The 14,557-nt window shown below is 39.9% G+C and overlaps 2 protein-coding genes across 3 annotated transcripts in view; one reads left to right on the plus strand and one right to left on the minus strand.

Moving 5' to 3' along the window:
• Positions 1-14,557, plus strand: part of CILK1 (ciliogenesis associated kinase 1) — an 89,442-nt gene that overhangs the window by 56,805 nt on the left and 18,080 nt on the right. For both annotated transcript variants that reach the window (XM_053600902.1, XM_053600903.1), the window contains one exon: positions 191-358. In XM_053600902.1, coding sequence (XP_053456877.1) covers positions 191-358 — 168 coding nt within the window. The remainder of the gene's footprint in view (positions 1-190; positions 359-14,557) is intronic.
• Positions 9,706-10,697, minus strand: LOC128593135 (ferritin light chain-like). Its single transcript, XM_053600908.1, has one exon. The coding sequence runs from the start codon at positions 10,264-10,266 to the stop codon at positions 9,739-9,741; it is 528 nt and encodes a 175-aa protein (XP_053456883.1). The 5' UTR covers positions 10,267-10,697; the 3' UTR covers positions 9,706-9,738.

Genomic DNA, 14,557 nt, shown 5'->3' on the forward strand with positions numbered 1-14,557 from the left:
GTGCCTCCATTCCTGTCCTTTTCAGTCTCGTAATGGACACATCGTGTGTCTCAGTACACACAGTCCCCACAGTGAGCATGGGTGGGGCACTTGCCATGATTGCCTTTCCGTTTTGGACAGACATGTTGAAGTACAAACTCATGTCCCAGCAGTTGGCTGAACAAGATTTTCTATCACTTCCTTCTTTCAGACTGACTGGCCTGAAGGCTATCAACTATCAAATGCTATGAACTTCCGCTGGCCCCAGTGCGTACCCAATAACTTAAAGACCTTGATTCCCAATGCCAGCAGCGAAGCAATTCAGCTCCTGAGAGACATGCTGCAGTGGGACCCCAAGAAACGACCAACAGCTAGTCAGGTTTTCTTTCATTTTCTTCTGTTTGATTCATTTCTTATGAAGTTCATATCTGACTCTGAATAATTTCTATAAATTGCATGAGAAATATTTTATTTTAGTATGGCAGGTGAGAAATATTCAACACCACTGATGGTGTACTATGTAAGGTATAAGAACTTAATATAGTTTGAAAATATTGAAGATAGTTAATTAACGTTTAATGTAGTTGCCTTGAAAATCTGTATACAATTCTGTGACACATCACCATATGGTATATGAAAATAAAAATGAACAGATGTATCTATCCATCTTTGGAGGATGTTTTCAAATATATTGTCCATGAATTAAGATATGTAGTAGGCTGTTTTTGAGCCAGGACTTTTTACTGAAACGTAACTTCATACCTTATAAAGTTAAAGTTACTCATTTTATCTCTGATGTAGATTGACAGGTGAGATAGAGCTAGGTCATTAACTGCAATTAGCATTTTATAGCTTTATAGCACTTTACAGGTTGCAAATGCCTCAGTATATTTTATGTGATTTTTAACCCAGTGAAGATTCTTTGAGGTAGGCATTATTGTTTTCACTTCTGTGGGACAACTGAATCTCAGAGAGCTTAAGATATTTACCCTAGTCAATCCTCCAGTAACTAGTGATATAGCATAATCAGCTACGATTCAACCAACTGACCTGAAGTGTAAAGTGAGGTCTGCTGACTTCACACCTGCTTTCTCTACCTGCCCTTCCTGGGCCACATTGACTTAGAATATGAAATGCACCCAAAAGAGGTGTGGTGATGCTGTGGGCACCTACCACTGACGTGTCTTCCGCAAGCCTCCTTCTGCATTGGTTGTCTCTGGCCCCTTCTCCGCTGGTCTCATTGACAATTATATTGCTCAGAGGAGCCAATAAATGACCAGTTCTAATCAGAGAACTGGCTAAGCAAAAATGATGGGGATACGAGTATGTCTATTATAGACTCTTATTTGGCAATGTGAATGTTACTTTCTTTGCATTATTATTATTATTACTATTGCTTAATGTTTCAATGTAGCAATTGTCTGATTCCTTTTCTGAATGTATTTATGTTCGTTCATTCTTTACGAGGTTTTTGTTTCTAGTCCTTATTTTAAACATTGTTATTGTTATTAAAATTTAAGCCTTTTTAATTTTGTGAAGGCAAAAAAAATGGAAACCTTAATAAACACATGTATATGTAAAAATTAAAAAAAATAAAAAGAAGAGGAGGATCTTAGGTAGCCAATGTAACAGAGCTCCGAAATAGATAACTGTTGAGCAATACACACACACATATTGTAGAATAGAAACAGCCTTTAGGATTTATTGTTGGGAATTTGTCTATACTAGACAAGTTTCTTGATTCTCTCAGAGCCTAGATTTTCTTTTTTTTTTTTTTTTTTGGAGACAGAGTCTCACTTTGTCACCCTCCATAGAGTGCTGTGGCGTCACAGCTCACAGCAGCCTCCAACTCTTGGGCTTATGTGATTCTCTTGCCTCAGCCTCCAGAGTAGCTGGAACTACTCAGACTACTGCAGTTTTTTGTTGCAGTTGCCACTGGTGTTTTAGCTGGCTGGGGCCAGGTTCAAACCCACCACCCTTGGTATATGGGGCCAGTGCCCTACCCACTGAGCCACAGGCGCTGCCCCAAGAGCCTAGGTTTTCTTATTTGTAAATAAAGTACTTTAAGGAAGTCTAGAAACTTAGATAAGAAAATACCCTACTTAAAGAGAGCTTACCATAGTGGCAGGTATTTAATAAGTACCCAGTGAATGATGTCTATTGTTAGTGTTGTCGTTATACTGGCAAAGACCAAAATTCTCTCAAACTTTTTTCCTACTATTTCCATGGAATATTGGTAAATCTTGTCTGGGGGTCGGGGGTTAGACTGTGTATGGAGGAGGGAGATATTTTTCTCTGTGGGCTGTTTTTGAGCAGCAAGATTTATCACTAATCATTTACCATTTACCAATTACAGGGGAACCTTTTTGAGTTGAAACAGAAAGTGGGCACCCTTTATTCATATTTCTATTAACTATAACCGTTAAAAGATGCCATCGATAACACTGTACACTAGCAGCTACTGCTTCCAAGATGTCCTATCCATCCAGGCATTGACTGAGAAGCAACTGTGAGTTACCCTTGGGCCTGCAGGAAGGCAAAGTGACAGGGTTTCTCCTCACAGGGCCATGGCAGGTAGTCCTTCTAGAAACTCACAAGAAAATTTGGTTTATGCTTTAGACCTAACTTCAGATTCAATTCCATTTATCTTACCTTGTGTGTGAATGTGAAGGAAGAAATACACAACATACAAAGGGACAGTGGGAAGAGAATAAAAAAAATTCATGGGTCAAGCAAGGATGGAAGGAAAGCAAACAAACAAACAAAAATGATGGGGATACTTTGTGCCAATGGGTGGGGCCCATAGCTCAGTTGGTAGGGAGCCAGCCACATACACCAAGGCTGGCAGGTACAAACCTGGCCCGGGCCAGCTAAAACAACAATGACAATGGCAACAAAAAAATAGCTGGGAATTGTGGTGTTCACCTGTAGTCCCAGCTACTTGAGAGGCTGACGCAAGAGAATGACTTAAGCCCAAGATGTTGATGTCGCTGTGAGCTGTGACACCACAGCACTCTACCCCGGGCAACAGCTTAAGACGCTGTCTCAAAAAAAAAAAAAAAAAAACTGCCAATTTGATGTTAGAATTTGTGATAGCTGGAGAAAAGATAGTTAAAGGAATAATTAAGAAGTTTAGAAGTTTTCCAAAGACTCAAAGAAGAAAGAGCCATGATTTGGGCTGCGCCTATGGCTCAGTCAGTGGGGTGCCGGCCCCATATACCGAGGGTGGCGGGTTCAAACCCGGCCCCGGCCAAACTGCAACCAAAAAATAGCCGGGCGCCTGTAGTCCCAGCTACTCGGGAGGCTGAGGCAAGAGAATCGCTTAAGCCCAGGAGCTGGAGGTTGCTGTGAGCTGTGTGATGCCACAGCACTCTACCGAGGGCCATAAAGAGACTCTGTCTCTTCAAAAAAAAAAAAAAAAAGAATAGTATCAGACATGAGAAAATGCTCATCATCCTTAATCATCAGAGAAATGCAAATCAAAACTACTTTGAAATATTATCTAACTCCAATAAGATTGGCCCACATCACAAAATCTCAAAACTAGAGATGTTGGCGTGGATGTGGAGAAAAGGGAATACTTCTACAATGTTGGTGTAAATGCAAACTAATACTTTCCTTTTGGAAAGATGTTTGGAGAACACTTACGGATCTAAAAATAGATCTACAATCCATCATACAATTCCACTACTAGGTATATATCCAGATAACCAAAAATCACATTATTATTTTTTATTATTATTAAATCATAGCTGTGTACATTATGGGGCACCATACACTGGTTTTATAGACCGTTTGACACATTTTCATCACACACAGCCTTCCTGGCATTTTCTTAGTTATTGTGTTAAGACATTTACATTCTACATTTACTAAGTTTCACATATACCCTTGTAAGATGCACCGCAGGTGTAATCCCAACAATCACCCTCCCTCCCCTCCCTTTCCCTCTTCCCCCTATTCTTAGGTTATAACTGGGTTATAGCTTTCATGTGAAAGCTATAGTAGGGCTAAGTACATTGGATACTTTTTCTTCCATTCTTGAGATACTTTACTAAGAAGAATATGTTCCAGCTCCATCCATGTAAACATGAAAGAGGTAAAGTCTCCATCTTTCTTTAAGGCTGCATAATATTCCATGCTGTACATATACCACAATTTATTAATCCATTCGTGGATGGGCACTTGGACTTTTTCCATGACTTAGCAATTATGAATTGGGCTGCAATAAACATTCTGGTACTAATATCTTTGTTATAATGTGATTTTTGGTCTTTTGGGTATATACCTAGTAGAGGAATTATAGGATTGAATGGCAGATCTATTTTTAGATCTCTAAGTATTCTCCAAACATCTTTCCAAAAGGAATGTATTAATTTGCATTCCCACCAGCAGTGTAGAAGTGTTCCCTTTTCTCCACATCCACGCCAACATCTCTGGTCTTGGGATTTTGTGATATGGGCTAATCTTACTGGACTTAGATGATATCTCAAAGTAGTTTTGATTTGCATTTCTCTGATGATTAAAGATGATGAGCATTTTTTCATATGTCTATAGGCCGTGCGCCTGTCTTCTTCAGAGAAGTTTCTCTTCAAGTCCCTTGCCCAGCCTGCGATGGGATCACTTGTTCTTTTCTTGCTTATACGTTTGAGTTCTCTGTGGATTCTGGTTATTAAACCTTTGTCGGAGACATATCCTGCAAATATCTTCTCCCATTCTGAGGGCTGTCTACTTGCTTTACTTACTGTGTTCTTGGCTGTGCAGAAGCTTTTTAGTTTGATCAGGTCCCAGTAGTGTATTTTTGAAGCTGCTTCAATTGCCCTTGGGGGGTCCTCCTCATAAAGTACTCGCCCAGACCGATTTCTTCAAGGGTTTTCCCTGCACTCTCTTCTAGTATTTTTATAGTTTCATGTCTTAAGTTTAAATCTTTAATCCAATGAGAGTCTATCATAGTTAATGGTGAAAGGTGTGGGTCCAGTTTCAGTCTTCTACAGGTTGCCAGCCAGTTCACCCAGCACCATTTGTTAAATAGGGAATCATTTGCCCACTGAAAGTTTTTAATTGGCTTGTCAAAGATCAAATAATGGTAAGTAGCTGGGTTCATCTCTTGGTTCTCTATTCTGTTCCAGATATCTCCTTCTCTGTTTTTGTGCCAGTACCATGCTGTTTTGATCAATTGATAATATAGTCTGAGGTCTGATAACATGATTCCTCCTGCTTTGTTTTTATTTCTGAGTAATGTCTTGGCTATTCGAGGTTTTTTTCTGATTCCATATACAACGAAGTATTATTTTTTCAAGATCTTTAAAGTATGACAGTGGAGTTTTAATAGGGATTGCATTAAAATTGTATATTGCTTTGGGTAGTATGGACATTTTAACAATGTTGATTCCTCCTAGCCATGAGCATAGTATGTTTGTCCATTTGTTAACATTTTCAGCTATTTCTTTTCTTAGATTTTCATAGTTCTCTTTATAGAGATCTTTAACGTCCTTTGTTAAACTCCCAGATATTTCATCTTCTTTGGCACTACTGTGAATGGAATAGAGTCCTTAACTGTTTTTTCAGCTTGACTATTGTTGGTATATATAAAGGCTACCGATTTATGAATGTTGATTTTGTAACCTGAGACACTGCTGTATTCCTTGATCACTTCTAAGAGTTTTGTAGTAGAATCCCTGGTATTTTCCAGGTATACAATCATATCATCTGTGAAGAGTGAAAGCTTGATCTCTTCTGACCCTATATGGATACCTTTGATCACCTTTTCTTCCCTAATTGCGGTGGCTAAAACTTCCATTACAGTGTTAAAGAGCAGTGGAGACAATGGGCAGCCTTGTCTGGTTCCTGATCTGAGTGGAAATGATTTCAATTTAACTCCATTCAATACGATATTGGCTGTGGGTTTGCTGTAGATGGCCTCTATCAGTTTGAGAAATGTCCCTTCTATACCAATTTTCTTAAGTGTTCTGATCATGAAGGGATGCTGGATATTAAAAGCTTTTTCTACATCAATTGAGAGAATCATATGGTCTTTGGTTTTTAATTTGTTTATGTGCTAAATTATACTTATAGATTTACGTATATTGAACCAGCCTTGAGACACTGGGATAAAACCAACTTGGTCATGATGTATAATTTGTTTGATGTGTTGCTGGATTCTGTTTGTTAGGATCTTGTTGAATATTTTTGCATCTATATTCATTAGTGATATTGGTCTATAATTTTCTTTTCTTGTTGGGTCTTTTCCTGGTTTGGGGATCAGGGTGATGTTTGCTTCATAGAACGTGTTGTGTAGTCTTCCTTATTTTTCTACATTTTGGAACAGGTTGAGTAATATACATACTAGTTCCTCTTTAAAGGTTTGGTAGAATTCTGATGTGAAGCCATCTGGTCCCGGGCTTTTCTTTTTACGGAGATTTTGTATGGTTGATGCTATTTCAGAACTTGATATTGGCCTGTTCAACATTTCCACTTGATTCTGGCTAAGTCTTGGAAGGTGATGTGCTTCCAGGTATTGGTCAATTTCCTTCAGATTTTCACATTTCTGAGAATAAAGTTTCTTGTAATATTCCTTAAGGATTTTTTTGAATTTCTGAGGAGTCTGTTGTTATTTCGTCTTTGTCGTTTCTGATTGATGAGATTAGAGATTTTATTCTTTTTTTCCTGTTTAAGTTAGCCAAAGGTTTATCTATTTGATTGACCTTTTCCAAAAACCAACTTTTTTTTTTGCAGTTTTTGGCCAGGGCTGGGCTTGAACCCGCCACCTCCGGCATATGGGGCCAGCGCCCTATTCCTTTGAGCTACAGGCACCGCCCTAAAAACCAACTTTTTTTTTTTTTAGGTGACAAAGCTTTCTTTCCATTTGGTCCAAGGCTTGGGAAAAGCCTGCAAGGTGTTTTAAAAGCTGCCTTGTGGCTGGAGGAGGCGGCTCTGGCAGAAGCCCTGATGGTTTGAAAAGGGCTCCTCAGCCGCCTTGCAGCCCTAACCCTCGGGGGCAGAGGGAGACCAGTTTTGACACACAGGTCCACAGGCACAAGAACTTAAAGAGCAAGAGGAATTGAAAGGAAAATTAGGGCAAGTAAACAGATAAGAGAAATCACCCATGAGGAAGAATCAGCAGAAAACTCCAGGCAACATGAAGAACCAGTCCAGAACTACCCCGCCAAGGGACCATGAGGTAGCTACTGCAGAGGATTCCACCTATACAGAAATGTTAGGAATGACAGAAAGGGAATTTAGAATACACATGTTGAAAACAATGAAGGAAATGATGGAAACAATGAAGGAAACTGTTAATAAAGTGGAAAATAACCAAAAGGAAATTCAAAAACAGAATCAAATAAGAGATGAACGATATGAAGAATATAAAAAGGAGATAGCAGAGCTGAAGGAAATGAAACAGTCAATCAGGGAACTTAAAGATGCAATGGAAAGTATCAGCAACAGGTTAGACCATGCAGAAGAAAGAATTTCAGAGGTAGAAGACAAAGTTTTTGAGATAACTCAGATAGTAAAAGAGGCAGAAAAGAAGAGAGAGAAAGCAGAACGTTCACTGTCAGAATTATGGGACTTTATGAAGCGTTCCAACATACGAGTTATAGGAATTCCAGAAGGGGAAGAAGAATGCCCCAGAGGAATGGAAGCCATACTAGAGAATATTATAAAAGAAAATTTCCCAAATATCACCAAAGATTCTGACACACTGCTTTCAGAGGGATATCGGACCCCAGGACGCCTCAACTCTAACCGAGCTTCTCCAAGACACATTGTGATGAACCTGTCCAAAGTCAAGACCAAAGAAAAGATTCTGCAAGCTGCCAGGAGTAAGCGCCAGTTGACCTACAGGGGCAAATCCATCAGATTGACCGCAGACTTCTCTAATGAAACTTTCCAAGCAAGAAGACAATGGTCATCTACCTTTAATCTACTTAAACAGAACAATTTTCAGCCCAGAATTCTGTACCCTGCTAAGCTAAGCTTCAAAATTGACGGAGAAATCAAATCATTTACGGATATACAAACATTGAGGAAATTCGCCACAACAAGACCAGCTCTACAGGAAATACTTCAACCTGTTCTGCACACTGACCACCACAATGGATCAGCAGCAAAGTAAGAACTCAGAAATTAAAGGACAGAACCTAACCTCCACACTGATGCAAAAGATAAAACTAAGCAATGGACTCTCACCAAATAAGACGAATAGAATACTACCACACTTGTCAATTATCTCAATAAATGTTAATGGCTTGAATTCCCCACTGAAGAGACATAGATTGGTTGACTGGATTAAAAAACACAAGCCATCCATTTGCTGTCTGCAAGAAACACACCTGGCTTCAAAAGAAGACAAATAAATGGCCCACAGGAATACGAAAAAAAATGCTCAAAATCATTAGTCATCAGAGAAATGCAAATCAAAACTATAATGAGGTGTCATTTCACTGAGGTTAAAACGACTTTTACTAAAAAGACAATAACGACTACTGATGAGGATGTAGAGAAAGGGGAACCCTCATAACTTGTTGGCGGGAATGTAAATTCATGCAATCACTATGGAGAAAAGTATGGAGATTCCTTAAACAACTAAAAATGGAACTATCATATGACCTACCAATCTCACTCACTGCTGGGTGTATAACCAAAGAAGGGGAAATCAGTATATCAAAAAGATATCTGCACTCCCATGTTTTTTGCTACAATATTCAAAATAGCCAAGATTTGGAAGCAACATAAGTACCCATCAATGGATTAATGGATAAAGAAATGGTGGTACACACATACAATGTAATATAGCCACAAAAAAAGAATGAAATCCTTTCATTTGCAACAACATGGATGAAACTAGAGAACAAATAAGCCAAGTACAGAAAGACAAATCTCACGTGTGTTTTCTAATATGTGGGAACTAAATATTAAAAACAATTGACTTCTCACAGACAGAGAATAGAATAATGGTTACTAGTGGCTAAAAAGTGTAACAAGAGGGCAGGGATAAGTCAGGGAGTATTAATGAGTGTAAAAATATAGTTAGATAGAATAAACAATATTTGACAGCACAGCAAAGTGGGCATCATCAACAATAAGTTAGGGTATACTTTAAAATAACTAGAAGAGTGGAATCGGAGCGTTCCTAACAAAGAGATGATGGGTACCCCAATTACTGTGATTTGATTAACTTACATTGTATGCCTGCATCAAAATATATGTACCCTATGAAGATATGCAACTATAATAGTAATCATTATCATAATAATTAAAAAAGACCATGATTGCATTAATGTACACAGCTATGATTTAATAAAAAAATAAAAAATAATAATTTAAATGTAAAAAAAATCATAATTTATAAAGAGAAAATACAAAATAGTTAGCACTGAGCTTCTTGGACTATCCAGTAAGACTGAAGTTTTTTGAGATTCTACTTTTGGGATATAATCGAGTTATTCTGGCATTCTCCAAGTAGTAAATATTGAAAAGAAAAGCTCAATTTTAACTAATATATATGCCTATAAACAAAACCCTTTAGCCTGGTTCTCATTAATACAACTAAAATCTACTTCCATTTATTTCTGGAAGAAATTGATTTTCTCATTTCTTCCTTTGATAAATATGTTCTGAAAAAATATTGTCAACATGCTATGTCTTCTTCCCCAGTGTCCAATCAAATTAAAACTATTCACCACTACCCACTCCAAAAAAAAAAAAAAAAAAAAAGAAAAGGGCTCCTCAGAGGTCACTGGTCTCCACAGGCTCTTAGTCGTGCTTGAGAGTGAGCCTTTTGAAGAGATACTCGCCCAGCCCAGCCTGGGGGCCAGCCAGCCTGTGGAGGTTGGTCATGTGGTCGCCCATCTTCTTGAGGAGTTTCACTTCCTCATCTAGGAAGTGACTCTCCAGGAAGTCACAGAGATGAGGGTCTGTGCGGACAGAACCCAGGGTATGAAGATCCAAAAGAGACTGGTTCAGGCTCTTCTCCAGGGCTGAGGTGGCTTCCAATGCGTCCAGGGTTGTATCCCATTCATCTTGAGATGGCTTCTGCACGTCCAGGAAGAGAGCGCGGCTGCCACGCTGGTTTTGCATCTTCAAGAGACGCTCAGAGCCCTCGCGCTTCTCCTCCGCCAACTCGCGGAAGAAGTGGCCCACGCCTTTCAGAGCCACATTGTCGCGGTCAAAATAGTAGCCCAGAGAGAGGTAGGTGAAGGAGGCCCACAGATGCAAGTTGACCAGGCGGTTGACGGCAGCCTCCACATCAGTGGAATAATTCTGACAAATCTGGGAGCTCATGGTTGATCAGTAATAAGGAACTAACCATAAAAAAACGGTGTTAGCTGGCTCCAGAGGCAGGAGATGGAAGTGAAGAAGGTCCCAGAGATTGCAAGTGGAAAAGAAAAGAATGAGACTGGAAAATTGCCGAAAGCTGGAAAAACGGGAGTCCCCGGGTCTGTTCCATCCAAGCACTGTTGAAGCAAGACACAGATCCAAGGGACCACCTCACGTGCCACCAAAAACCAACCTTTTGATTTATTGATCTCTTTTATAATTCTTTTGTTTTCAATTTCATTTAATTCTGCTCTAATTTTGGTTATTTCTTTTCTTCTACTGGGTTTGGGGTTGGAATGTTCTTCCTTTTCCAGTTGCTTCAGATGTCCCATTAAGTTGTTAACTTCCTTTCTTTCCGTTCTCTTGAGGAAGGCTTGCAGTGCTATAAATTTCCCTCTTAGGACTTCCTTTGCAGTATCCCAGAGGTTCTGATAATTCATGTCTTCATTGTTGTTTTGTTCCAAAATTTGGCAGTTTCCTTCTTAATCTCATCTCTGACCCAGCTATCATTCAGCATAAGATTATTTAACTTCCGGGGCGGCGCCTGTGGCTCAGTGAGTAGGGCGCCGGCCCCATATGCCGAAGGTGGCGGGTTCAAACCCAGCCCCAGCCAAAAACCACAAAAAAAAAAAAAAGATTATTTAACTTCCATGTTTTTGTATGAGTGTGCAGATTCCTGTTGTTACTGAGTTCAACTTTTATTCCATGGTGGTCTGAGAAGATGCAAGGAATAATTTCTATTCCTTTAAATTTACTGAGGTTAGACTTGTGACCTAAGATGTGATCGATTTTGGAGTATGTTCCGTGGGCTGATGCGAAGTATGTGTATTCAGTTTTGTTGGGATGAAATGTTCTGTAGATGTCTGCTAAATCCAAATGTTGGATGGTTAGATTTAAATCTAAAATTTCTTTGCTCAGCTTCTTATTGGAAGATCGTTCCAACACTGCCAAAGGAGTGTTGAAATCTCCAACTATTATGGAGCTGGAGGAAATCAAGTTGCTCATGTCTGTTAGAGTTTCTCTTATAAATTGAGGTGCATTCTGGTTGGGTGCATAGATATTAATAATTGAAATCTCATCATATTGAGTATTGCCCTTAATAAATATGAAGTGACCATTCTTATCCTTCCTTACTTTTGTTGGTTTAAAGCCTATTGTGTCTGCAATTAGAATTGCAACACCTGCTTTTTTCTGATTACCATTTGCCTGAAATATGGACTACCATCCTTTCACACTGAGTCTATATTTATCTTTTAAGGTAAGATGTGACTCTTGTATGCAGCAAATATCTGGCCTGAGTTTTTGTATCCAGTCAGCTAACCTGTGCCTCTTTAGAGGACAGTTTAAGCCATTCACATTAATGGAGAATATTGATAAGTCTGTAAAATTTTGGGTATCGAGTTTTTCAAAAGTCCAGTGGACACTTTTAATCCTTTCACCACTGTGGAAGTTGGCGTTTGATCAAAAGTTTCTGAGTGAGTTTACTTTTGTGGTAGAGGATTGGGCTGGTCATTATGGAGGATAAGTCTGAGAATATCCTGAAGAGCTGGTTTGGTTATGGCAAATTTCTTCAACATATGAATGTCATTAAAGTATTTAATTTCTCCATCATAAATGAAACTCAGTTTAGCTGGATACAGGATCCTGGGTTGAAAGTTATTTTGCGGGGAGGCGGAGCAAGATGGCAGCCGAGTAACAGCTTCCTTGCATCTGGGCACCGTGAGTCTGGGGAGATAGGACTCCAGGCATCTCTGGCTGGTGGGAACTGCCTATCATCACTCCTATGAAGATACAGGGAGTCAGCGAGAGACTTCTGGACCCCAAGAGGAGGACTAAAACAGTGGAAAACCGGCAAGTGGTCGCGTGTGTTCAATCCGTCTAAACCCGCCCACAACTGTAAGTTCAGTAGCAGCGAGACTGCAAACCAGAAAGGCCTTACCTGTGAACTGTTTTGATGTCCTTGGACTTGGCACTGAGTTGAACTGCCTTGGGGAAGGCCTGAGCGGGAGTGCGGAGAACTTTGGCCGTTGTCTAGGGCCCCAGTCTGAGCCGCTGAGCCAGACGGAGCTAATAGTGTTTGGCGGTGGGTCACACGGATCCATTGTCAGTGATCTGCCCCGGCAAGCTCCGCCCTCAGGGTCGCGGAGCTAGAAACGGGTGGGAGCTGGTAACCCAGCAACCAAGTAGCCTAAGGGTGGGGTCTGAGCTGCCTTGCAGCCCTGACCCTCGGGGGCAGAGTGAGACCGGTTTTGGCACACTGAGTAAGTGGATAGCCACTTCAGCAGCGATTCCAGCGAGAAAGCTGGGAAAGCTTCTGCTCAGCAAGTTTACAAGTTCAAAGTGCCTTCTAAGTAGGCTGAAGAGAGATTTAGGGTGTCTACCTGCTGGGGTTTGAGAAATCAGCAGCCTCCAGTCGTATCAGAACTGTGACTAACATCTCATACCCCAGAAGACCACGTGTTGCCCAGACAATATTCAATAACATATACAAACTGCTTTGTTTTTGGTGGTGTATTTTTTTCTTCTTTTTTTTTTTGGTTTGGTTGTTTTTTTTTGTTTGTTTATTTTGACGTTGCTGATGTTCTTTTCTTTTTTTAATTTCAATCTTTTCCACATAGATCCCTTTTTCTTTCTCAATTTTGCTAGTTTAATTATAATTTCCCATTCCTGCCTTTCTAAATAACTTCAACTTCATTTTTGCTAGTGTTTCTACCGATATAATTTGGTTTTTCACCCAATTTTATCCCCGTAAAGTTTACTGTTTGCTTCTTTTGGTTTAATTTATAGCATTTTTGTCTTTCCTCCCTACTTGGTGGAGGTGGGGTACTGTGTCTGATCAGGTTAGCAAAGAGCTGCTGACCTCAAGGGAACCACGCAACTGGGCACCCCCAGAAGGTGGGGTTTTTTAAGGTTGTGTCAAAGTACCCTACTGTACACCTATATTGCCCTGTCTCCCTCTTTCTGTGCCTCTCTTCTTTTTGTCAATATTCCTTATACCCACCCCCTCTCCTTTCTCTATCTTTCTTTTTTTCTTATCACTCGGTCCTCCTTTCTTTCATCCCCTTTTTTTGCTCTTCAACCTTCTCACCCTTCTGGTCCTGTAACCCTTACTCCACAGGCACAAGAACTTAAAGAGCAAGAGGAAGTGAAAGGAAAATTAGGGCAAGGAAACAGATAAAAGAAATCACTCATGAGGAAGAATCAGCAGAAAACTCCAGGCAACATGAAGAACCAGTCTAGAACAACCCCACCAAGGGACCATGAGGTAGCTACTGCAGATGATTCCACCAGTATAGAAATGTTAGGAATGACAGAAAGGGAATTTAGAATACACATGTTGAAAACAATGAAAGAAATGATGGAAACAATGAAGGAAATTGCTAATAAAGTGGAAAATAACCAAAAGGAAATCCAAAAACAGAATCAAATAAGAGATGAACGATATGAAGAATATAAAAAGGATATAGCAGAGCTGAAGGAAATGAAACAGTCAATCAGGGAACTTAAAGATGCAATGGAAAGTATCAGCAACAGGTTAGACCATGCAGAAGAAAGAATTTCAGAGGTAGAAGACAAAGTTCTTGAGATAACTCAGATAGTAAAAGAGGCAGAAAAGAAGAGAGAGAAAGCAGAACGTTCACTGTCAGAATTATGGGACTTTATGAAGCGTTCCAACATACGAGTTATAGGAATTCCAGAAGGGGAAGAAGAGTGCCCCAGAGGAATGGAAGCCATACTAGAGAATATTATAAAAGAAAATTTCCCAAACATCACCAAAGAGTCTGACACACTGCTTTCAGAGGGATATCGGACCCCAGGACACCTCAACTCTAACCGAGCTTCTCCAAGACACATTGTGATGAACCTGTCCAAAGTCAAGACAAAAGAAAAGATTCTGCAAGCTGCCAGGAGTAAGCGCCAGTTGACCTACAGGGGCAAATCCATCAGAGTTACCGCAGACTTCTCTAATGAAACTTTCCAAGCAAGAAGACAATGGTCATCTACCTTTAATCTACTTAAACAGAACAATTTTCAGCCCAGAATTCTGTACCCTGCTAAGCTAAGCTTCAAAATTGACGGAGAAATCAAATCATTTACGGATATACAAACATTGAGGAAATTCGCCACAACAAGACCAGCTCTACAGGAAATACTTCAACCTGTTCTGCACACTGACCACCACAATGGATCAGCAGCAAAGTAAGAACTCAGAAATCAAAGGACAAAACCTAACCTCCACACTGATGCAAAAGAT

Source organism: Nycticebus coucang, chromosome 9 (genome assembly GCF_027406575.1).
Source record: "Nycticebus coucang isolate mNycCou1 chromosome 9, mNycCou1.pri, whole genome shotgun sequence".
NCBI classification, from domain to species: domain Eukaryota; kingdom Metazoa; phylum Chordata; class Mammalia; order Primates; family Lorisidae; genus Nycticebus; species Nycticebus coucang.

What these genes read in the sequence shown, in the direction of transcription:
- LOC128593135 (XM_053600908.1), bottom strand. Translation starts at nt 10,266, where the DNA reads ATGAGCTCCCAGATTTGTCAGAATTATTCCACTGATGTGGAGGCTGCC.